Source organism: Chaetodon auriga, chromosome 5 (assembly GCF_051107435.1).
Source record: "Chaetodon auriga isolate fChaAug3 chromosome 5, fChaAug3.hap1, whole genome shotgun sequence".
NCBI lineage: Eukaryota > Metazoa > Chordata > Actinopteri > Chaetodontiformes > Chaetodontidae > Chaetodon > Chaetodon auriga.
In genome coordinates this window covers 3316959-3343893 of record NC_135078.1, presented here as the reverse complement: position 1 = coordinate 3343893, position 26935 = coordinate 3316959, and the positions used below count along the sequence as shown (strand labels likewise).

The 26935-nt window shown below is 40.3% G+C and overlaps 1 protein-coding gene across 1 annotated transcript in view; it reads right to left on the bottom strand.

Annotated features, from left to right (window-relative positions):
* The window catches only part of cacna1ba (calcium channel, voltage-dependent, N type, alpha 1B subunit, a), a 141431-nt gene that overhangs the window by 75378 nt on the left and 39118 nt on the right, over positions 1 to 26935 (bottom strand). The window contains exons 4-7 of the mRNA XM_076730100.1: positions 22227 to 22318; positions 20640 to 20792; positions 19994 to 20181; positions 6790 to 6893 (exon numbers count right to left, since the gene is read on the bottom strand). Coding sequence (XP_076586215.1) covers positions 6790 to 6893; positions 19994 to 20181; positions 20640 to 20792; positions 22227 to 22318 — 537 coding nt within the window. The remainder of the gene's footprint in view (positions 1 to 6789; positions 6894 to 19993; positions 20182 to 20639; positions 20793 to 22226; positions 22319 to 26935) is intronic.

The window sequence follows — 26935 nt, the reverse complement described above, 5'->3', positions numbered from 1 at the left end:
GTATTCTGTTTGATCTTGACGATAAAATCACAAAAGTGGCAGCTGATTGGCCTCCAGTGGCTCCAGAAACAGAAGTGGTTCTGAGACGTCTGCTCCCAGCACAATGTCTAAGACACATTTCCTCCAAAACACCAACAAGTCTCTTTGCGCTGTCTGGTTTGAATGAACCTCCCACTTTCGCACTGTACACTCTGTGATGGGCGCCAAAACACCACACAGGCGAGAGAACTTCAAGGTCAGGAAAAGCACTGCTTGAACCAGTGGTCAATATATGTAAATACGTGTATATGCATACAAACATACTGTATACAAAAAAAAGCCATTTGCTTCCAGTATACTTGAAAATGATATAATAGTGATAATGATGTGCCACTCAGAACAAAGCAGCAAGATAATGTTGGATGAAAGTCCATAGACATAGACACACATAGGGAAACACTGTTATCCAATGAAACTGTGTTTTTATCTGACATACTGTATGCAAGACACATTGTCAGAGATGTTATGGTAAAAGTAGAAGTTAGACAAAGTGGAGATGTGTGAGAGGATGTTTCAGAATAGACAGTTGGGGGTTCAACTTTGATCACAGGCGCATCTTATCCCAGCCTGCCCACGCTGATGGGATAAAAGCTGAGTGAATGGCCCCGACCTCCCCTGGGGATCTGCAGCCTCTCAACCCTGCATGTATCTGCTCTCCTGCCTGCTCTGAAGCTCAGATCGTGGCCTTTAAACAATGACATGGCCCCCGCACGGCCCTGCCAGACAGCATCAGTGACCTTCCACCTCCCTAGTAACTGTAAAGCCATCTGACAACTTCTGTGGAGAGAGCAGGAAACAGAGAGGACAAGATAACCACAGAGGGGGCGGCTAAAGGCTACCTGCTTTCAAAAGCTTTTGTCAAGTCTTTCTCTCTGTTTATACATGCACGATGGATGTCCACTGTCTGTGTCAATGTGTAGAGAATATGAAAAGTTATAGAAAACAGACAACAGAAATAAACTTTCTGTCAAAATCCACTGATATGCACACGGTCAAATAAAACTCATCACCTGAAATGAGAGCGGTTCATAGCAAGCTGGAGGTTGTCAACATTTAAATTAAGACGTTTGTCTTGATAATTAAGACCAGAAACTGATCTGTAAAAAATATGACATGTGAATCAAAACCATTAAAAAGTAAGTGGAGATCCGGGGAATAACCACACGGTCTGTTCCAGATGACCTGAGGGGTCTACCTGCTTCATTCACAAACATGTCAGAGATACTGTGGTGCCAGACCATGAAGGGCCTTAAAAACAAGTACTAACATTTTGAAAGGTGGTTTTTGGATATTCCTGTGAGCAGCTTGTTACAGTAGTAGAGCCAACTGGAAATAAAATCATGGACGAGTTTCTCAGTGTCTTCCTGGGATAAAAATCTCCTTACCATTGTGATATTTCTGAAATGGTAAAATCAAGTTGTAACTATGTTGTTCATGAGGCTCTGAAATGTGAGGTCAGTATCCAGGACAACAGCAAAGTTTCTGACCTGTGTGACACTTTCCAGGGAAAGCTGTGACAATTTTAAAGAGATTAGCTTTTGCCATAATAACTGTTTAACTGCAAGCAATTACTAGACATTAAGTTATCAATATCCTTGATACATTCTGATATGTCAGGAGCATAATTATGGTACGACACATGCTTCTTGGTAAACTGGCCCAGAGGCAGCAAGTGCTAATGAAACAATAATGGGGAACACCACACGAGATTTGCTCCTCCACGACAATTTGGAGCTAGAATGCCAAAAACAAAACACTAAAATCATGTCCTTCAAGGTGCACAACAAAACTGGTCCAAACAAACACAGTAATGGCTCTGTTGAACTGACTTTGCAGTTTGGTCACTCTTGTCATCAAAGTCCTGTCCCAACAGGATCCAATTAATTAACCGTCAAAATTAAGTCAACAGGAAAAAGACTTATTATTCCATCCTGCAAGGAGCTGCAGGAATTAAGGCTAGAAGAAAAAGGAAAGATGTTCCACAAATTACGTGAAGTTACTTGAAGGAACAGCCAGTCGTTTCACCTTGATTCCAAAAAGAAGCACTGTGAGGAAACAGATTTCACAGCAGCAGGGAGAAACGCTGTCTTATCAGCAAGGGCAGAGCAGCCAGCTGGAACACAGAGTACTGTGGCTTCTTTCAAAAATGAATGACCTTAAAATTAAGCAACAGGAGAGTGAATACGAATACAACTCTGTGTTCATCCATTTTTCTCAATTAGCTCAGACAGATGAAGACAAAACAGGAATAACAGCAGTGTCACAGAAACACCGCTGGAGAAACATGGAGTGGAAACACTGATTAAAGGGAGAGCACAAAATGTTGTGCATGGTGACGGACCACTTTCTGCCATTTAATGTTCAGAAAGTTCTGTATGGAAAGGATGTTGGAAAGGACAGTGAACCTCTCGGGTGAGAGGTGAGACAGTTCTTATCATTGTGCTGCCACTGATGGCTGGAATTTCATGTGTTTCATCCATTGTCCCAGTGGTACAACCTGAGTCTGAAAAAGTTGGGATGCTGTGGAAAACATAAATAAAAACAGAATGCAGTCATTTGCAAGTGACCTATGTTTACCAACAATAGTTTTGTCAAACAAATATGTCCAAAAGGATTAGCAAGTTATCACATTGTGTTTTAATGAAGCTCTGGTGAAAGTTCAGTCAGGAAGATGATTCCTTTGCACGCTTAGGCCTGTAGCTTATCTCTCATCCTCCTGCACTCACTCCTCTCACACATGCTCACTCATCATTTCTTTGCTGTCCATGTCTGGGGCTGTTAATTGAGATATCAGCTGTTCTCATCAGCTGGTCACATCTGTCCAATAGCAGAGTGTCACACCTTCAGCGTTAGCCTATAATCTTGCTGTCTTTCTTAAATCTGATTCTCTCTCTGCCTCCATCCTTCCATGCTGCTGTTATGTGCACCCCTCCACCTCCACATCACTGCCAAGTCTTTGCAGATCTTCAGCTTCATCATTCATCATCAGTCAAGAGGGTCATCAGCCACCACCACCACCAGTGGGGGGGGGGCACGCATGCTCAGGGCGATGCCCCTCGATTACATGATCTCCCTGCGGAGTCTAAGTACCAAAGACTTTCTGTCAAGACTTAATTATCACACATCATCTGTCATAATACACAATTATCTTTCCTTCATTCACTTGCCTCTCCTGATTGAATTGATGTTTTACACAGCGTCCTAACATTTTTTGGAATTGGGTTATAAAAAGAGCTACCATTCTTATACTTTTCTCTGAATGTGAGTGATAATAATAGATACAAGAGATATATTAACAATAAAGCTGAATTCCTTTTTGTGCAATTCAGAAACATTGTTTGATTAGAACCTTTCCTCTAACCCAGTGGTGTCATTCATGCCTTTTGATCGATATTGTAACTCCCTGCTCTCTGTCATGTGCAGATGAGAATTACCGCCTCACAGTTGTTTCCTCCACCAACCAGTCAAGTTGCATTTACATCCATGTCTGTCCAGACTCATATAATACATGCAGTGAAGAGAGATCCAGAGACTACCGGAGCTGAAGAAAGATGACAATAACTGCAAAGCAATATCACAAACGAGGCAATAAAAACAAAGCCTTCTCCCATGAAGATGAATTTAATCAGTTAATCTTTCAATGTATTATTCCAGTGAATCACTTCCAGTGAGAAACATGCTGTCTCTTAGAGACTCTTTTTCCAGAGAAGCACAGAGGACTGATGGAGAGCTTCATCACATGAGGCAAAGACAATCATCTGAAGCTCAATATCAGCAAAACCAATGAGCCTGTGGGGACTACAATGCTGCAAAGAAACTAGAAATTGTAAAATATGGACGCTTCAAACACATTTTCAACCCGACAGCACAGAAGATCTAAACAATCAGCACAGTTTCCTGAGTGCTTCTGTTCATGAGTTAGATTGAATAATGGCCAGAAAAGTGCTTTTTAGAACTTTATGATGTCACAGTGAAGATGACCTTTGACCTATTGATTATAAAACGTCATCACTGATCATTTTATCCTATGAGACAGTAAAATGTTGTCATAATTAGAGTATGAATTCTGACCTTTGACCACTTCATCAGCTAATCAGTTCATCTTTGAGATATTCTGTTCACTGGAATGTGAGGGACAACCTGAAAACATGAGATCTCCGACCGGAGGCATAAAATCCAGCCACCAGGGTTTAAACAGGAACAAAGAAACAAGTCTGTGTTTCATTGACCCTGACATCCCTGCCCTGGTTCCCTGAAAAAAACACATGTATTCCACACAATATGAAAAAAAGTTTAGCAGATTTGGACCAGCAACCTCGCAACTGACACAGCTGACCCACCCCAGTGGAAAAGTCCTACATGATTTGGTATGGATGATATACTGTAGATAAGATGCTGCACATGAGAGGAGGACGGGGACGAACACCCACAGACTGCTGCAGCTGAAGAGGGATGATAATAACTGCAAAGCAATATTACAGAAGAGGCAATAAAAACACAGCCTTCTCCCACGATGCTCTATTCAATGGTGATGACAACTCAGCATCTGCTACTTGTGCTGCTTTATAAATGAGGAAGTGTATTCCACAGAATTACAATGCCAGGCTCTGCACACCATGCACAGTCTAACGTCTGCTCATGGTGTGGCAGACTTGTATAATCACGTGAATTTATGTTTTAATAAAACCTCATGAATATTACATTGGAGCTGCCGCAGATGTGGAATTTGCCTAAATTAGTAAATGCAAGAGAAGTGCACACTCAGGAAGAAGGAAAAATCTCTATATGTGGACGCTTGAATCCAAGTTAAAGAATTCTTGTTTGTGATGATCTGACATGAAAAGTCATCCTTAACATTGGTATTTTCAAAGACTTTTTACTAAAGCTCTCTTCTGAATGTCCCATTATAGCGTGACAATCTTAAGAACATGTTAAAGCAATGCTCATACACATCCACTGTGTATTTCTTCAGTGTGTTGAAGCTGGTCCTGGATGCTATAAGACTTTAGGCTAATGTTAGCAGCTCTGTCCTGCTCTTTACTGGCTGGAGCGCAGCAAAGAGGGGACAGCCCTCTATACAGTCTGTCCCTGAAGAGATGACGTTACACCATTGGTTGGTGGAGTGTTGAAGCTTCCCCACTAATGAATAGGCATGAACAGTCCTGAGTTATATCCTCTGGAGACTGTCACAGTGAGGCACATTTACTATTACTTTGGGGTCAGTGTATCATCTGTTTGAATGTAGGAGTGAGCAAGTGTGCAGAAATAGCGTTTCCGACCTTGCACAAGGTTTCCTGCTGTTCCTCCTGTTAGACAGTTATCCTGTGATGCACTATGAATAGTATAGGAGGAGCCAGTAACACTCTTGTTCCCCTAACTGGCGCTTTGATTTAGCATATGTCATCTAATGACATATGCTAAATGACAAGCTTCATTAGTAATCTAACACCTGTAAGATAATCAGTCCATCACTTCTTGAGAGAGTAGGCGTCAGACTTGTATTTTGATTTTGATTTTCTTGTTTTTTTACTACACACTTCATTTCAAAGGAAAACACAGTAATTTTCTTTTTTTCCGAAAAAACAAAAACGAAATTCTGAACGCTTTTTGTTTTTTTTTTGTCCGATTGAATGAAATGATAGTGAACAGACAATACACAAAACCACAACAAGATGTGAGTGGAATGTATTGTTCTGCATGTATTATTGCATGTATTAACTCAAACAAAGCTTAATCATATGGTGATATGCAATGTCAGTACACTTTAAGAACAAACACTACAGGGAACGCTACAGAAAATTGCAATGAACATTTAATATCCAGGAACTCATATTATAGACACCACCGCTGACTTTCCATGTAACAGTCTGGCCACAGTTCAGGACAGTGACAGTACACGGTCCAGCCATATACCCGGATTTGACCTACTCTTGCTGTATTTTCATGCAATAATTGCACAATAATTTTTTGGGACATATAAATATTGTATTTACATTAGCACACATTTTGAATGGCTGTGGTATCAAGTTGGTATAAACACATAATAAAGCACAAACACCTGGTTTTATTTGTGATGCTTTGTAAACAGTGGTTGATGTTTGTCAGACTGCTGTAGAAGACAGTCTCTCAGTCCTTCACGCCGTACAGTATGTTAGAAAACTGGTCAGATTTTTGCAAAGTGTCAATATACACAACACGACAAATTCCCACTTCTGGTGCAGACAGGAAGTTAGAAGACAAAACTATGGAGTCGGTAGATATGGTGCTCATTCTGGTTTTCTTATTCATATTTCTTTTTTTTTTTTCTTTCATAGCAGAAAAATGAGTACCTCTTGAGGTGGAATACACTAATTGCCAGCCATATAGACGAATCCGGTCCTGTTTTTCAGCATATCCTCTCAACAGTTTTAATACGTTTGATTGAGGGTATAACCATCCTCACAGTGCTGACCTGAGGATACTATTGCTGCAGTGGCAGCAAGGAGAATCCATGCAGCTATTCCAGCATGTTGTTTTAGACTTAGTTCTTATCTTATTTAATAATGTGAATAAAAAGAGAGTTTCCATATCATGGACATTTGGCAGAGAGCAAGATAAATGTGAAGAAATGCAAAAGCAAAGATTTCTCATTTCGTTTTATCTTGACCAAGGCAGCCATCACATTACCAAACACATTAAATCTAAAAAGACAAATGTAAAGACTGTCTCTGGAAAAGCTCAGCTCAGGTCAACATCAAAGTTTGTACTCACCCTGACAGCACACCTAGAACCAGGTTGAGCATGAAGAAGGAGCCGATGATGATGAGGGGGATGAAGTACAGCCAGTTCCATGTGTTCCCTGAGGCATCATTGGCCTAAACGCATAAACACAAAGTGACAAAGAACAGGACTGTTAATACAATTATGAGACTACTAATACTACTATATACTATCCACATTTGTCTTACTGTCCACAAACAGCATGAAAAGCCTTAGTCTCGTTGCGTTAGTCCATCTCTGAATACTTTCTAACTTGCCTACTCTGCCGGTGGCTCTCAGAGCCAAAGCCATTTGGCTTCTACTGAAGATGGGAATCTTACGTACCATTAATTGATTCATTCATTCAAACCTGACTTTAACTGAAAAATACTTTGAGGAACAGATTTCATTTGCATATCCTAGAAACCAAGAAACACAAATAGGAAGCTTAGTAAAATCCAGATAAAAAGGGAAAATAATTAAAAAGCCAAATCAGTAAAATAATAAAACATTTTGAGCGTGCTCCCTAAGTGCGCAAATTAAAAGACAGCAAAGAAGTAATTTAAGGGGCTGAAAAACCATAAATAAATAAAACCCATCAAAAAGCCAAACAATAATAATAATAATAACATTTAAAACAAGGGTGGCAGCAGTGACAGTGCTGTGCTCTTTTCTAAGATCTGATTGGTGTATGCTTTGAACAGAATGTGCTGAGAGGAAACGTTTAAGTTGATTATTTACTAGAGATGCTGGTATTTTTGCAAAGCATGATAATTTAGAAATGGCGTGCAGTTGTTAAGACCGCCTGTCCCACTGTCTTTATGTAAAAGAGTTCAATAACAGCTCAACCAAATCGCTTAAATCTATAATTAGTAATGCACTGACCACATAACTTTGTTCATATATCATATGTACTAGTATTAACAGATAGCCAATGACAAGGTCCATTGAAACTGGTTTTCACACAGGGGATGGACAAAATAACAGAAACATCATCCTGCATGATGTAATGATAAAAACAATTCTTCATACTTTCAGCGTGAAGACATTACCCCTGTATGTGATTGTTTAACCATGGGCATACCAGCCTCCACTCTTCTGGTTTCAGTCTTTTCGCAAGATGTCGGAACCTGGCTTCAGAGATCTGCCCCCATTCAGACACAAGAGCATTAGACCCAACACTGATGTTAGGAGACGAGGTCTGGCTCACAGTCAGTGTTCCAGTTCATCCCACAGGTGTAGTGGGCACACTACGTTTGACCATATGCTGTAGAGAACATTGCTTAGTGGGTTCAAAGGCATCATAGCTGTGTATCTTGCTGGTCTGGAGAGAACATCGACACCTCTGAAAACCCATAATCAAAGAAGTGCTGATGGGAGCAAAGCGCTGAGCCATATTTGCTTTCTTATTCAGCTGTGAGACTACGAGAAAAATGACAGGCTCCGCTGCTATAATGGATATTATTCTCACTTTACTGTCTCTACTGTCAAATCACCGGCTCCCTTTGGAAATATAAGACAATAAACTGGGTACTGGTGGTGGAGGAGAGGTGTGCTTGTTTGTGTGTGTGGTTTGTTGGTGAAGCAGTAATGACAGAAGCAGCAGTCACAATCTGAGGCTCATATTCTCCATTGTGACTTCCACCCTGCCCGAGGGCTTTCTACTGTATTAATGTTTACAGAATTCTTTACAGCGGGTACTCACGCTCAGATTATTACTTTGGGAGGTTAATTTGATGACTGGAAATTGTCTGGTGATGCACTCATTTACTGAAACCCATTGTGATGCCTTCCTATCATTCAGCAGCGTGTGTTAATTTCTCATTTTGCATCCATAGATGTGCTCATTGTTTTGTCAGATACAGGAATAGTCTCATTACTGTGTTTTGAACTAAGCAGCACCAATTGCTTTTCCACACAACTGAGGCATTATGCAGCTTAATTACAGGATACAATGCTCCCATGCTGTATGGCATGCAAGACTGCAAATGACACGAGATTAAGCATGAACAACCTGTGAAGGAAAACTATGGAAAAATATTTGAAAAAAGCAGAAAAAGCCTCTTTCAAGTTCACTGCTATTTTCAGTTGACATGGAAACAGTGGTAGTGGTTGGTTGGAGCAGTTAAATTAATGTTTTCACTAGGATCAAGTCAACTTGATGCAGAGTCGACTTATAACAACCTCTACATCCGTGTCTATGCCCTCCACACTTGTGGCCATGACCTTCTAAAGGTGTTATGGGGGCTAACATGACGGCAAACAGTTGCCTATGTACTGTTATTTCTTATTCTGCAGACACAGAAACATCAGCATTCACTCTCATTTTAGCTCTGTTTTGATCTTCACCAATTCCTTAGAGAACATCTGGCTCTTAGCTGTTGAAAAGCCACTGTAAACTTCCTGCCCAGCACCAAACAGCAGGCAGACAAAGTCTGAGACTAACTGCTGAATATCGTGGAGCATTAAACACACGCGTCAAACTCGAGGCCCGCAGGTCAAACCGGCACAGCATCAATGTGGCCCACGAGAGCTGGCACGGGATATAATAAGCAGCGGCATTCTAGAATGGTGGTTGTAGCTGGTAACATTAATGGTAGCAACCTAACAAAATGTCCAAGAAAGGAAAGCTGACGGAGGGAAGGCAATTTAATGAGAGATGGGAAAGAGAATGTTTGTGCTTAATGGAGACCAGCCGGTGTGTCTTCTTTGTAACGAGGCAGCGGCAGTGCCAAAGAAATAGAGATAAAGTGGCACATTATTACCAAACACAGAGCCAAGTATTTCAGAGCTAGTTACTTATTATTAAGTAATTAATAAAAACAATAATAATTGAATGCAGAGGCAACTGTGTAATATGATGACAAGTAGATACATGTATATAGTCCCCTTGAGGGCAGCCATAAAGCTGATATGGCCTGGGATGAAATTGAGTTTGCTACCTCTGATTTAGCAGCTAAAGGCAAGACAGTGAATATTCAACATATGTTCATCAGGTGGACTGAAGCAAATGAATGTTAATGTTCCTCTGTGTCCTGTGGATGTGTCGATAAGCAACTATTCGTTAACAACTTCATCTTTATTTTGAACTTTTTAGGCCATAATACTGTTTGTCAAACACTGTGAGTTTGAGGTTGTCGTAGAGCTTTACCCATAAGTGGACCAAAAACTGACTTGCTTTCATCTTCAAATATTCATTAACTGCAGAGCCTCATTTTAGTTAAAATTTAAGAAAAACTGTATTAGATTAACAAGACAATCTTGAAATATTTGAAAGTTTCTATGGAGCATCATAAAATATCTTCTGATAGCAGGGTCACATAGAGCAGTAGCAAAACCTAGTCTGTCTTAATTAAACCTAGTCTAACTCCCACTTAGCAGCAAAGAGGATATTACTGCAGAGTTACAGCAAAGCCAACTTTGCCAATGTTTAAACGTGGAATATATATATGTAAGGGGTGGTCTGAACATCTGATTTGGACACTATTTGGATATCAAGGATTTGGTCAGCCATCGGCACTCATGCAGTTCTAGGAATTTGCTCGTTAAGCACGTGAATCTACAAGTGCAGTGCTAATTATTTCCTCCTTAACCAACACTGTGGTCCATGATGGAAATAACTAACGGATTGTAGTAGTTTCCACCGCGTGGCTTTTTTTCCCCATAGTGGATAACATCTGTTACCTTCACAGCTTCAAGCAAGCGGAGCTGAGAGTGAAAGGTGATGTGAAAACACTGCAGAGCATTGACTGGTCAGAGGGAATTGTCACGAGTACTGACACTAGCATGACACAGGACAGCCTGCACCACCCAGCAATTGTAAACAGCCAACCTACCATCAATAGTAGCTACAGTCTTTTTATACAACATATTGTATTTCAGTACATGTACAGTGTCATTATGTGGACAGGTAAAACCTTTCTTGTCCCAAACTAACACATTACTAGAGAGCTTTACCAACCAAGTCTCAGCCTCGAATGGGCTCATCATCAATCTCTGCTCCCAGAAGAGCTATTTTTAAACATTTAACCTCTTCTATCAATAGTCCAATCAGACCAGTGGAGCTCACCTCAGGCTGACAGAGCTGGACCGATCTGCATTTTAAACCTTACTGTAAAAACCACAGTGCAGCCAACAGAGAGCATTAAACCTACTGCATAATGAAGACAAGTGGAAGCATATCAGCTGGATCACATGTGGACACACCTTACTGTGATTTATTCCTTAGCACTAAGGAAACTTTACAGATTGGAAGTATTTGGATGAAATTCAACATGATCAATATCTGGTATTGCTACATTCTGAACTCTTCCTACTTCTACAGATGCACAGGAGAAGTTGGGGACTGAACCACAAATCTCTGATTAATGGTCCACCCGCTACTTGAAACTCTAGTTTGATTGATATTTCTGGTAAACAGCAGTTTCCATTGTTCTGACTGAGTGCTGCTGAATGTTGATGCTGTGGTTGGTTCTTGTGGGATGGGCCTACTGTGTGGTGTGGTGGTGAAAGCACTTTAGATATGAATCATCTTTTGCATGAAACAAGTTAATTTGGCTGGTGTGATTTTCAACTGCTAACATTTTTCAGTCGGATTGTCCAGCTACCAAAGGTCAAATCAGAAGAAAAAGGATCATTCAAGGAGCTCTTGTTTAGTGTAGTTAATTCACTTACAATTACTACTCAATGCTCAGGAATTAAATTCATTAGATAAGAGTTTTCTTGTTTCTGGATGTTCACACTCTGTGGAGTAAGATATTCATGGTCAAAGCCCCCTGACTTTGGCAGACAGGGTAAACATAGTGCACTACATAGTAAACAGGTAGTAGACAACAACAACATGGAGCTGTTACTATGAAATAAAAAGCTATTTTCATGTCATGACCATTTTAATGTACTGAGAAAGTAATGTAATATCTAGGACTCCAATTAAACTTGTCATTCCAAGTGTGTCACACCTACTTTAAATCCAGATGACATTTAAGGCACTTTGGTTTGCACTTGGACTCTTCAGGAGTTCAGTTACAACAGTAACAGTTTAACTAGTGTAAGCTAATAAACAGCATCAACACATGGACGAATCATAATAATAGAGACAAAAGTTTAATCTGTTCATGGACTCTCACTCTCGCTGCTTCCTCACAGATCAATCAGCAGGGGAACTGATCATGGATCAGATAAATGCTACACCAGCTCAATGTTTCTCAGCCACTGGAGCGGCTTGTCTCCTCATCTCAAACAACAGGGACAACAATGGATGATGCTTTCTTATAAAGCACTTTGAGCTGCAATTCCTGTGTGAAAGGTGCTATACAAATAAAGATTTTTATTATCATTATTATCCTTATATCTGACATCTTTATATGGTGACCTGCTGCCATTGTCACAGAGGACAGAGGACCTTGTGGAGTGCTTCCTGACAGAGCTACACTATTAGAAGCTGAGTTCTTTCCATATTTCTTTTCATGGAGAAACACGATAGATAGATTATGTTCAAGTGATTACGTTTGGTCCAAATGATGTGATTAAAACTATGTGCTGTGCATTCATACATTATTCATGATTTTATAATTGCATTTATGTGTGAGCCCAGCACATCTGTAATCATTGCTGTAGATATCTAATATGTGCTGTTCACCTCAATATTATTTCCATCATTAGAGAAGGGTCTAAATTATTCTGAGACAATAGTTTTATTGTTTTAATTGATTGAGGTGTAAACAATCTGAAGCCCTATTGTGGCTTTTCTGGTTAAGTTAAAAAATAAATAAAGCCAATATCAATACACCAATACAATAGTAGAGTTTCATTTCTATACTGCATATCTTCGCAAACTCATTTCACACACTGCTCGTTACTCTTTGTTTATGTATTACCACTATACATACACACATTACTCTGTACTTATGATTTGAGGCTAAACTGTATTTCATTGTGTCAGCACTTGTGCAATGATGGTGAAGTTGAATCTAAATCTAAAATCTAAATATTATGGAAATTTATATCGTAGTAGAAACACTGGTCCTGAAATTTGACGTTTTCTCAAAATCATTCAGCTCTTGCTCCTTTTAAATGAAACTTAAATACATACATTGTATGCTATCTTGCTATCTACACATGACACATTATGTGCCATATCTTTTATTCACACTCTGGCAAACAGTTGGCATTTACAACAAGATAAAGTTGTACCACGTTGCAAAATCAATATCTGTAGACTCTTTCAGGGAACTCAATTTCACAGTTTTTTATTTTTTTTTCCATTTGTTTGTCTGATTGTGATAGCCACCAGTCTACTTCATGACAAAGACAACTCAGCAGGGGCAGTAACAGGGGAAGGGGCTGGATGATATATGATGAACTGCTGCCAGTGAATCCCTACACAAAGGTGCTGTGTCAGAAAGCAGGAATCATCTGTCATAATGTTGCTCTGCGCTAGAAGTGGCTGTAGAGAGCTGGGTGTATGAGTGCATTAGCTGGTGTCGGGGTGAGGCTGCCTCAGACCTTGGCTAACATAATGGAGAGCGCACACACAGCAATAGCAAAGCCATTAGTAGCACTGTTCTGCCCCAACAAGTGCCCCACAAGGACAGCTATCAGTTCAACAGCAATACCACACCCATACGGCTGAGACACTGAAGACAGACCAGCAAATAACAGGTACTGACTCACACAAACACAACGAAGCAGACTTGAACTACGATTGATGATACATGCCACTTTTAATAAACTATATCTTTAAATTTGATCTTTTTCATTTGACAGAATTACAGCATTGCAAGGAAACAGTCTTTCATCGCCTCTACATCTTCAAGCATACAGGGAGAGAGGAGTTGTAGCAGAGCTGGATGACAAGTGGCAGTGAATAGTCTGCACTGTATCTTGTGTTGCTGTCCTCAAGTCGCCTTGTAAACATCCTGCTCCCCAGAGCTCCGTCTGATCGCATCTGAAAGTCAGCCTGCTGTCTACAGGTGAGTGGATGCTGTGTCACTAGGAGGTGGGGAACTCTGACCCTAACTAGTCCTGACAAGCTGAAAAGGCTGGCGAAGCCAACGATGCCCTCTTCTTTGTGGAAAAGTGCAGACCGGGACAGCAGGTTGCATAGACTTAAAGGCGGCCAAGCTAACAGACCACACCTAGGCACAGGGACAGGTACTGTACTACAGTATGGAAGAGGCACTGAAGAAAATGACAACTGTAATCATCTGTAATCATCTCTGTGCTTTGGCTTAGAGGGTTCATATGTTGCAGAAATGAACAAAGCAATAAAGGACAGGTTTCCATTTTGTCTTCAAACAATACTCACATGACTGTACAGTTAAGAGTTATTGGTCCCTGTAATGATTCCACCTGTCCAAACTGGCCATGGAGTAATGATCCCTTCCTACTGTCATTCTGCTGTAAGAAATGGGGAACAAAATCCACAGTCCTTGTTTCATGAAAACACTCATTAGTGTTTCCAAGACAGCTTTTCATTGCTGGTAGTAACACAAGAAAGGAACTTTGTACTAAAAAGTGTTTGGAGGATAGCCAGTTTTGTTTTGAATGAATTTTTCATTGAACGATGTACATATGGGTTTGTGAGTGTTGTGTTAAGTCAATCTTTAATCCAATCCCTCTTTTAATACTGCTGTTGGAAGTAAATTAACTCAGGAAGTGATGCATTTCTATGGACTAAAGAAGAACCGATGAAACTAAAGAAGAAGAAATATGATGAGATGCTTTCGAAGCTTCCTATGTCATGCTAAACAATGATGGAAGATAGAAAATGAAATGACTTTCTACAGCTTTAATGTTGTTTTGTCTGCTAACTGGCTGTTACAGACTAAAAATTTTAAGTACTGAAAAACTACACTGGTGAATGTAATTCTTGCATTGATAAATATATAAAAATAAACACACAACAAAAAGAATTTTTTTCTTCTGGACACTGGCATTGCTAGCATTCAGATCTGCTGCATCAGTCAAGAGAAGAGTCAAGAGAAACTCTGCAGTCTGACTCACACCTACACCTAAGTTGCGATATCTTACCTAAATAGTGACATCTGATCACTGGTCTTTCTATATATACCTGCTGTTAATAAGAATTCTCATTATTCACATCAAATTAGGCGAGCGAGTCTGGCAGATTTCAAACATGGTGCATCCCTGATCAGATTATTTTTAAGATTTCCACCTGGCTGACATCTGACCACCTCCACATATGGATCCAATAACATTCAGATTACAATGTGTTTACAGCTGTATTAAAGAGCAGGGTCGTATTCTTTCTCCGTGTGTCTTAATACAATCCTCGCATGTCCATATGTACACTGAAGGATTTACTGGTCGCTGTAATAATTCTTCCTGTCGATGCTGGCAGAATGACGACTGTGGATTTGTGCCCCATCACTTACTGTACAGTGAAATTGCATAAGAGAGAGATTTTTCTCAGGGCCAGTGTGGAGAAAAAGAATGATTGAAATTCTTTCAGTGTGCATATGGGGATGTGAGTGTTCTACAGAGAAACAAGGAAAATCCAGCCTGATTTCTAAATCACAACTACAGTGCAGCTGGAAGTTATGTCCGAGCAGGGGCAGCAGCTCGAATGTTGGCAACATCATTACAATGTTTTATGGAGACACATTTACAGTTTTGACATCTCTCCTTTCATATGAGAGAAGCACAAGGCCTGACAAAGCTTTGTGTTGGAACTATTCATCTAATCTGATTCTTTACAGTGTGTGTGGGGCTTCTTAATGACCAAAGTTTGTTGTTGGTTATTTCGATGTAAAATTTACATTGTTTGGATGATTCAACACCAAATCTACTCCGCTCTTAGGATTCACTCTTTCATCTCTAATGCTAAATCCTTACTGTACTGTATGGCAATCTCTAATGCAATCTAAAGGTTTTCTTCAGACACAGCATAAAAAGGTGAGCGCCTCTCAGAGTTTATGGCCGAGAGGTCTTGGGGGTCTCCTAATGACAAATTGACAGTCTAAGTTTTGCCCTCCATCCCCATTAGAGAGTCAGAGCTTTGGCAGAGACAGACGAGGGCCCATCCGACCATGATGGATGGCCACTCTGATGAAGAGGACACAGCTGGGTCCCCCAGTGGCAGGAAATGAGACAGCCGTCACTCCTCCCTTGAAAATTCAATCAGAGAATCCACCAATCATATTCAGCCAAAACAGCAACCTCGGCCTGCACGGTCAAAGCACATTACCAGTCTGTCAGTGATCCAGAAGACATGAAGAGAGCTGTCTAATGATGGATGAAGGAATGGAACCCTTAACCCCCCAGCCCTGGACTAATTCTGGATTAACACTCCAGTTTAATGGGGATTATTCATCATGTGAATGAGGACAGCGGCCGATACTGACGGAGCAAAGGTCTTAAATCTTCATCGTGAAGATAATGGAAGGGGAGATGCTAATGGGAAGTATTAGGAAGTGAACCAGAATAAACATAACCAGTAGGACCATCAGCTCAATAAGCAAAGGGAAAATGAGGACCTGAAGCAGGTTAAGAAAAACAAACTCCTGCTCTAACCCGAGGATTTATAGTCCATGTTTGTCCTGTCTACACGATTACTGGAAGCCACTTCAGCTCTCTAACCATCTGTTGTCTTTTGTCCCACGAATGTCCAAGCTGTGTGTTTTTCTGTCTCACTCTGTCTCTCTGTCCCTCTCCCTCTCTAGTTTCTCCTCCTTGTCTTCTCTTTTCATTCAGCCTTGACCATCAGCCATCCAGGGACCTCTCTGTACCTCTCTCTCTCTCTCTCTCTCTCTCTCTCTCTCTCTCTCTCTCCTGGCTCTCCGGCTCCGGTGCCTCATTCCAGATGTTTTGAATCTAGATCTTCATGTTCCAAGAGATCCTGCCTCTCCTTGGTTCTCTCTCTCTCTCTCTGTCTCCTGTTAAATGTGTTTTTTGGGGGAGTTTTCCTCATTCAAATCAGGGGTCTGAGGATACAGGGTATCATATGCTGTACTGATTATAAAGCCCCTCCAGGCAAATTAGTTATTTGTGATTTTGGGCTGTGTAAATAAAATTGACTTGACTTGGGTTCTGATTCATCATTTCATTAAAATGACTGGATTTCTGGCAACTGTAGGTCTGATTAATAAAAGCAACATAAAACTTTCATCATTTATCAGAAAAACGTTCATTTTCATTATTTGTTATTTCCCATTTGGAGTTTTCAGGGATGATATTATAGTTAGGGGAAGGAGACATCTGTTGTCTTTCAGCAGCAGAAATATTTGGATCAAACATCAGTTTCTGCGCGGCAGGTAGAAAGTACACTCTGACTCTGAGTCAGATATACTGACATCATTTCCATTTTCCCTGATATATACACACACTATTCAATTATTTCTCCAAATCATGACATATTATCACCATAAACTGGACATTTACAAAATATCAAAACCATCAAATTAAATGAATAAATAAATTCGGTTTATGTGCTTGACAAAGCAGCAACACTTTAGATGACATCACGTTCAGATTATGGTTCACTCCTCTCCACTTCCTCATGTCTTATGTAAGGGGGTTTGTGTTTAATCTGCTTTCATTCTTGCTCTGAGGGGTAAAAAAGAGTTAATGTGTATCTCTGTGCTGCAATCATGTTCCTGTGTCCAATAACTGTTACAGTGGGGAAACAATTATTTGACATCTAAGAAGCATCAAAGCAGCATTCTCTACCCACCACGCCTTCTCTTGCTCTCAGCAACCAAACTACTATTGATCGCTTTCTACCTCCCTCCTCTCCTTCTCTGTGTTTCTGTTCCCCCCTCAGTCTTACTAGAGACTCACACTGCAAAGCACACATTCTTTTCCCACTATAACTGTTTAATAATTTAACCTATTGCATAATTGTTTCCTTGGCATGACAGAATCCTAACTTTATGCAAATGGCAGAGAGCTGTGATTCGTTTCATGCTAGCAGTACGGCTGCAGTGCTGTGGTCCTAATGGGAGCTGTGGCTGTGTGTGAGTCATCCTCTGCAGGCTCTTATGCTTGCCTCTAATCACCCCCCGAGGAAGGGTGGGAGGGGAAGGAGCAGTCAGGAGGAAAAGCACAGTGTCTCAGCAACGATGCACAGGACAGACTAGCCTGAACATCCTCACTGACATACTTTCACACACTGCTTTTTAACTTGTTTGACTGGGGAGCACGCTCATCATTAACAGAAAAAATGACTGCAAAGTAAGGAATTTAACTGAATGCTATCATAACAGTTCTCTCTCACTTGTGCTGCATGATGCCCCCTCACTAACTGTTAGTGTCCAAAGGCGCACTTTTAACAACAATTAGATGGCTAATTCAATGCATGTGTGTTAAAATTGTGGCCATATGTAAGTTAAATCATAACATACACTTAGTTGTATTTTAAGAATTGCTGCTATTCTATGTTTACATACGTAGTTGTATTTTTTAAGAACACTCTTTTATCTTAATTTTTATTCTATGTTTATGTGTATTGTTTAACCTTTATTGATCCCAAATTGGGATTAATAAAGTTCAGTCTAAATCTAATAACAGGAATGACTGTTAGTGATAATGTTCATGACCTGAATGGCTGAACTATCTACTCTAAAGGTAAATAAAAAAATATGATTTCATTGATCATTATTTAGTTAAAACATAAAAGTCTGACTGCCAGGTGGTCATCAACCAACTGTAGAAAACGTTGTCTATTAAAAGGTACATGGCTGCATTTATATGCTACTTTTATACAAAGTGCTTTATACTTTTACCAAAAAAGCATTTGGCATATTAATTAATTATTCTGTGCCACTTGCTGGCTGTGACATAGTCCCACTGTAAATCATTCAATACTGAAGCAAAGTATCATCACATAATCAACAACTCTTGCTGTAACTACATTAGCTGGTATACTGTAGACTGGCTGAACTCTTTGTCCATTTGTTTTTCTTCTTTCAGTCAGCCTGTCAATACATAAGCTGGGTTTGTTGGGAGCAATCAATTTAACCTTTTTCATGATGTTTGAAGAAATATGTTGATTTCACAGCTTTTTTATTCAAAGTTTTTATCTGACCCGATCACACACACACACACACACACACACACACACACACACACACACACACAGAGGCGCAACCAGAGCTGCTTGTTTGTGTGAGGTGAAGGTTTGTGTGCTTATTTGTGTGTGAGGTGAATTGACGGTGCAACGCTATTCTACGTCATCACTGTAGTCTAACGTGGCATCCGCCATATTGGTACAATAATGCCATGCTTTTTAAAACATGTTGAGGCAGGAGGTCTGTCCACAGTTAAAATCAGTCAGTCACTTCATGTTGTCTCAAAATGAGAATATTTTTTTGTGATAAGAAACAAATGAAACACTGCCAAATGGAAATGAGAGGGAGAATGCATCAATAGACCACCGAGTGGAGAAAGGATTTCATTTGGCTTTCAACTTCCAATCAGGATCAGCAGCTCTTGTTGTGTTGCTGCTGCAGGGAGGCTCCAGAAGAGATTCAAGGAGACGACCCTTAAATACTGAGTCCTTCTATTAAGTGATGTCTGCTCACAGACTCATGACTGTAATCTGTAGCATTCTGCTGAAGAACAAAGAAACCTTTAGGATTCTAGTTTTCAGTTGTTTCACAGCTTCCCTTGTCTGTTTGTGTAAAACACTAATAAGAGAACACAAACATTTTACAGATTTCTCTTGATCAATATGAATTTAATATAAAAAAAATACTGTATATATTATGGTCTAAATTTACTGAGATTTATGCTGCATTTTAAGCATGATATATAGCAAGTTGTGTTATGTCCCTGCAATTTAGCATTATGGGTAAATAAATAAAATGTTTGTCTGAAAACATTTCTTGTTAAGGTTTGGATGATGTTCTGTATGCAACACTAATGTCCTTTGCCTGCCACGTGCCTGTTTAAGTGGCTGTTTTCAGAAACAGTAACGGATGTTTTCTACTCATGCTACAATTTTGTCACCTGTGCTACAAAACTCTCAACCTCTGTAGCATCAGCGCAATGTGCAAAAAAAGTTAGCGTACAGTCCTGGCAGTCATTCAGAGATTGTGGAAGCAGGCTGGGCACATACCCTGTGTATAATACACTGAGGTTACAATCTAGAGCCAACAGTTCAAAACACAGTAAACCCATCCATCTCTTACCACCATCCCCTTACAAATATGGTACTTTAGAAACAACAGATGCTGTTTCCTGTACATGGACTCACGTTGTAGAGGATGTCCACCCATCCCTCCATGGTGATGCACTGGAAAACGGTCAGAACAGCGAAGAGGATATTGTCAAAGTTGGTGATGCCAAAGCTGGGTCCGATCCAGTATTCCCGGCAGGCGGTGCCATTGGTGCAGGTCCTCGCCGGAGCTTCCAGGCCACAGGGGAACTCTGCTGCCTGCTCGCCTACAGCCACAAACACGCACAAACATACACAATGACACAAACACATACACAAACATGCTACAGTATTTGTCGCGAAGGCTGAGGAAGTATTATGTAAAATTACCCCATGAACACCATACACCATACACCATGCACCATGAACACACTATTGTAGGCTTGAAGATCAAAATTAGTCAAGTAAGTTTGATGAAAAAAAATAACAAAAGCAATTCTGGTCCCCGCCAACCCTGCTTCCGTCCCTGAGCCAGCTGACCTGGTTATATGTTGGCAGTAAATTGGCTAAATCTGACAAACCTCAGTAAGACACTGGGATGTTTTTGACAGCTGGATCAAGCAAAGGAGCAGAAGTGGATCAGATTTTTAGCCACTACACAAACCATTAGAAAAAGGTTTGATTGTCCCTGTGTAGTGTCCTTTGTCCTCTACCAACTTACTGTGTGCTTAGGTTAACACCTTACCTGTGTCTATCCTGAAGCAGGTGCGATGGAACTTGCCCATGTAGAAGTCAAGGCCAATGATGGCGAACATGAGGATGGCGAAGAAGAGCAGCAGGCCGATCTGCAGCAGAGGTACCATGGCTTTCATAATGGACTTCAATACCACCTGAAGACCTGGAGCAGACAAGAGAAGCAAGCTTTTGAAAACACAAGAGACTATTTTTTATTTTTATTTTTGTGCCTTTACTGGAATGTGAGACTGTGAGGACAGTCAGGAAACATGGGGACAGTGAGAGAGAAGGATATGACACAAAGTCGAAGCCTAATTCACTTCAGCCATCTGCTGACAGAACCACAGGTAATTTGCTTGACACAAATTTGGTTCGCTAACCTGAAAATCAGACTAAATTGCTTTTTCACTGCACTTAATTCATTCAACCTGACACTGTGTTCATGTTAAAAGATTTCTGTTTTTGAGTGGGGTTACCTCTGCCAAGGAGGTCATGTTTTATGTTTGGTTTGTTTGTCTGCTTTTCTGTCTGTCAGCAGGATAACAGAAAAACTACGGGCCTGATTTTCATGAAATCTAGTGAAAGGATGTAGCATGAGCAGAACCCATGAAGTGTTGGAGAGGATGCAACTCATGGGGCAGATACATGAATTATTTTATACTTTGTTTAACAATGTGAGGTAAGGCATTTGGCCTTGGTGGCTGCTCAGTCTCTGCCTCTTGTTTAGCGAGCTAACCAAGGAGCACAGGAGAGAGAGGGAGATCAAGCAGCACCCATCCACCATCCTGAGAAGATGTCTAATCAAGTGCATTAAAAGCACATGTGTGGGTCGACCATGGGCGAGCAGGGCGTGGTGTAAGTGAGCACTGCTGGCAAAACTGAGTGTGAAGATTATTCATTTAAAGCCATCAGACAACAATAAATAAATCTAAATCTGCACAGACCTTTCTCCTTTAAAGGAATAGTTGATTGTTTTGACAAATGTGCTCACTCTAAGAATGTAATGAAAAGATCAATTCCAATCTCATGTCTGTGTGTTCGGTAAAGAGCCAGCATCAGCACGCGGTTAGCCTAGCTTAGCATAAAGACAAGAAGCAGAGGGAAATAGCTAGTCTGGCTCTGTCAACACCTACCAACACCTCCAAAGCTCACAAGTTGACAGGTTTTATTTCATTTGTTTAGAAATTCAGCTTGATTGTTATTATTATTATTGTTTGGTTTTAATGGTTATGTAGTAGAAGTATTTCTTGACTAACAACTGTCTAACCATCCATCCAGTGTTTCTGCAGTGTGGTTTTGGCCTCTGAACAGACCTAAGGATCATTCTTTTCAACCTCACTGCTTTGTTAAGCCTTAATGTTGTTTGACAGACTAGAAATCACTCCAGCACATAACTCTGTTTTTACATTTCTTCTTATGTGCAGATTAAACAAATGTGATGCAATGTGTAAATTAGCTTAACTTAATTAGTTTCCAGTCTTGATGCTAGGCTAGGCTAACCACATCCTGACCAACTCTGTTAGTGCTGTGTTATCGTCTGTGCCTGGAGTTACAATAATTGTGATAAAAAACATGTCAAAGTGCAAGGTTAACTTACTTGGAATGCCGGAGACCAGTTTGAGCGGCCGCAGCACTCTCACTGCCCTCAGAGTTCTGAGGTCAAAATCAGCCCCCACAGTGGCCAGGATCCTGCACACACAACAACAGCACACGCTCAACATTACGAGTACTTTTCTTCATCAGCAAACATTTGTCAAAAACACATCGGCCGGAAAACATGTGCTACGTGTAGCATTTTAAACATCAGTTCATCTTGAAATAATGTATGAGGCTGCAAACACGAGTCAATGGTAGTAACAGCTGCTGAACTGTGTGAACTGCAAGTCATATTGTACCAGTGTTTATCACAATTACAACAGCACAATAGAAATTGGTACTGTGAGGATGTATGACACTGATGAAACGCTGTAAATGCTTGTCTGCACACAAGCTGTGTACGCACTTCTATTTTAATTAACACCGCTATCTAAACAGGCTGTGTAATGGTATTTTTTTATCTAAAGTTTTTTCTTTTTTATGTGCTTAACTTGTGTGTTCAGCTCTGACTACTGCCAAAACACGGGTGACCTACACTCTACGCTTCCTGTGTAGACACTGTGTGTCCCTGAGTCCATGTACTAACATCCTTTCGACAATCATGTGTTCACAAAGTGGTGAACCTCTCTACCATCCTTGCTTGTATGACTGAGCCTTTCCAGGATGCTCCTTTCATACCCAATCATGATATTATCACCTGTTATCAATCAACCTGTTTACCTGTGGAATGTTCCAAACAGGTGTTTTTGGAGCATTCCACATCTTTCCCAGTCTTTAGTTGCTCCTGTCCCAACTTGTTTGAAACATGTTGCTGCATCAAATTCACCCCTAAATTCCACTGCACATGTTCTGTCCGCAACACATGCAATGGAGCTGATCATCGCCATTTCGGACAATGTGTGTTCCACCCACTCTTCAGAAGCGGCTCTCTGCTCTGCTCTGCTAGGAGAATACATTCCACGACTACTTTTGACAGATGACACGTCATTCCACGCACAGCAGATGGAGCCAGCAAGGAAACCTGGTAAATTTTCAAAACACCATGTGCAGACTTCCTGATCGTGTTTCACTTTACAGCATCAACACACTTTTGGTCATATGAGGATGAATGTTTCTTTTGGCAAGAAACAGCTACAAATCTTTGATCAATGCCATTCACAACTGGTACAGCACAAAAAAGTAGGAAATCCCAACAATAAAAAACAATGCAAACAGATGACAATAGAATCCATTTAACTATGTAGCCTATTCACTCATGGTAGAGGCATGAAAGTCAAGGAAAAATGACCAAATAAACACAATCTGAGCAGGTCCACAAAGCTCAGCAGGCAAAACTGGTGGGGTTTGTAGCCATGTGGATGAATAGTTTCAAATAATTCCAAAAATCAATGACGTTGATCCGGTAAAATATTAAATATATGGTCTTTTTACTGTTTTCAATTGAGTATGTGTCAAAAAGGGTTGGCAAATGATCCCATTCTGTTTTACACACTGTCCCAACCTTCTTGGGAATCAGGGTTTACTGTATATTAAATTCATATTGATCATACTGTTTTACACAAACAGACAAGGGAAGCTGTGAAACAACTAAAAACTAGAATCCTAAAGGTTTCTTTGTTCTTCAGCAGAATGCTACAGATTACAGTCATGAGTCTGTGAGCAGACATCACTTAATAGAAGGACTCATTATTTAAGGGTCGTCTCCTTGAATCTCTTCTGGAGCCTCCCCGCAACACAACAAGAGCTGCTGATCCTGATTGGAAGTTGAAAGCCAAATGAAATCCTTTCTCCACTCGGTGGTCTATTGATGCATTCTCCCTCTCGTTTCCATTTGGCAGTGTTTCATTTGTTTCTTATCGCAATAAATTATCCTCATTTTGAGATAACATAAGGAAAAGTGACTGTCCTGATACTAAGTTAAGATAACTCATGTCAGGAAAAGACAAAAAAAGATCAATGTATTAGTAAGATGCTGAAAATGATATCTATCGATCATCATCAGTATTTAACAAATTACATGTGATTAGAGCTGTGTTTGTTTTGTTCTTATCTCTTGTATAAACATGCTGTCCATTTTCTGTAAGATAAAGTTCATCAGAATGTGTAACTGTTATGCTGTAACTCTGCACAACCCAACTGATACACTGGATATGCATTTTTTGTGTGACTTAAAATGGAAATGAGTAAAATGTGAATATTTCACTATATATCAAACACACAATAGTGATGCCTGCCAGAAATGTACTTAATATTCTAACTTCAGTGATATCATGATGTCTTTTTTTTCTTAAATTAAGTCAGCATATAGCTACTATTGATTCACCTGAAACAGACAAGTGGCTGGGTCCACACTAACACGTTTTATTTGAAAACAAAGCACTGTCTCAGACACATACAGGCTGCAAAGCTGCATTGCACAGGTGCTACTGCAGTCATTTTTTTTCAAAGCACAGACCATTTTTGCTGTAGTACATGCATCCTGCAGTTCATTATGGGAAGTGTAGGATCCAGTGCATTTGGATCTGAACAGGAGGCTAAAAGTCATGATCAGATGATCTCAGAGCCTGCTCTTTTGATTTTTATCTTTCATTCTTTCAATCTGTCTGATCTGTTTTCAACTTTATGAAGGTGCAAAACTAGATCACTGGAGTGATCTTTTAATATTATTACAACTTTTATTACAATTTAAAGTATTATTACAGCTTCAGTGACAGCTGCTGCTAGCACGTTCCTGCCTGGACCACTAGAAGTTCAACTACACATCATTCTAATGCTCATAGGACAGGGTTCCTAAATACATTTAACAGAAATTAAACTTCTTTATTGATCGAAAGATTAAAATATTGAAGAACTTTATCAGAAGAAAAATGTCTGCAGTTACAGAATATTAAGAGCTCTGAAAATGTGCTTTAACATGCTGCCTTGTGTTTCCATGTGGGATAGGTTATTATGTTCATATGACACAACAAGCAATTTAACGCATTCAGAGACTGCAGCCTCATGGGTACAGCCAACTCTGTGCAGTGTGTGCATCAGTCAGGAGGCACAACATGTAGAATAGCAACAGTCACGGTGTGTTGGTATGCAGAGTGCTGTACAACAGTGAGGAGGGGCAGGCAGAGGAAGAACAGCAGTTCTAAATGTAAATGTTAATCATTCACAGCAGAAGTTCTTCATAAGCTTGTCATGACTCTTCCCGGCTGAGCAGCTACACAGCCATAAATCTCTCTCTCTGTTTGTCCCGGGGGGGTTTCTGCATACTCACGACAATTGTGCCCAAAATCCAGGATCGCTCCTGCTCCATACCATCTGCCTGCACTTCACTCTTTACAGCAATGACACTGGGACACAGCAGGGGGGGGTTTCTTTTCCGAGTGTTCTCATGGTCTGTATGAAGAGGAATGTGTGAAGGAAACCAACCTTGTACATTTACATTTAGTCATTTGGCAGACGCATTTATCCAAAGTGGCTTAGAAATGAGGTTCAAGTCACAGTAGGTCAAAGAGAAAACTTAAGAGAATAAGTGCCTCAATACAACGTGCACATCCATACAACATGGCAGGAGTGCTGCTGAAATGAGAGGCTGGAGAGAGAGAGAGAGAAAGAAAAATGTCTTCAGGAGATTTTTGAAGATGGAGGGATTCTGCTGACTGAATTAAGTTCAGTAACTCGCTCCACCACCAAGTGAGCACACGGGAGAAGAGTGTGGATTGAGATTTCCCATCTCGCAGTGGTGGTAGGACTTCTAGTCATTCATTTGCAGATTGCAGTGAGTGAGAAGACTCGTGCCTGTAAATATCCTTAGGAGCGTTGTTTCTGAGAGTTACATGAGGAGATCCATGCCACTCCCCTGTCTGTACAGTAAAGATGAAGCCACCACCTGTAGCTGGTTAGCTTAGCTTAGCATAAAGACTGGAAATGGGGAGAAACAGTTAGCCTGGTTGAAGTAACCATTGCCATTTCTAGAACTCTGCAGCTAGTTGAATTGTTTGTGTTTTCTGTCCTACAAATGTTGCCAATGAGTGGAATCCAGGCAGAAGTTCCGTTTCTTCCAAAATATTTTTGGCAATGCAAATGACTACAATGTAAACATATTTTGTAAGGGACAAGCAAGAAATTGTTGTGCCAACAAACAATCTGTAGCTTCTGCTAGGCCAAGATTAGAGGGAGAAGATGATACCATGTGGAGGAAAAGAAGTCACTTGAATATATTACTGAAATATCTCACAGTGTATGGTGAGAAAGTCTGATGAAATAAAAGGAAAAACAAAAAAGGAAAAGGAAAAATATGACCCAGAAATGATCTTCATAATAAAGCAAACAATTCCAAAGCATGGTCAAGATCTATTACAGAAAAAGCCTCTCTCTCATGTCCTGCAGCAGCAAGAGGGACAGACTGAGCAGAGGGAATAGCCTTGGCACATACAATATAAATGCCGGTATAGGTTACAGTATCTGGCTGTGAGAAAAATAGATCACCTCAGACTGTGTCTCTGGCTTCTCCAGCAGCCGTGTGTTCATCACCATTCAAAAAGGCCCTTCAGCTCCTGATGTGCTTGACAGACACAATGTGAAGACAACAGTTTTGATCCGAAATGACAGAAAAGAAAGCCTCCTACTTGAGAAAAGACTGGCAGCACTTCCACTGAATTTTCTCAAGTAGAAATACAAATATGCTTTTTATTTTCAATCATCTCACATTCACAAGTC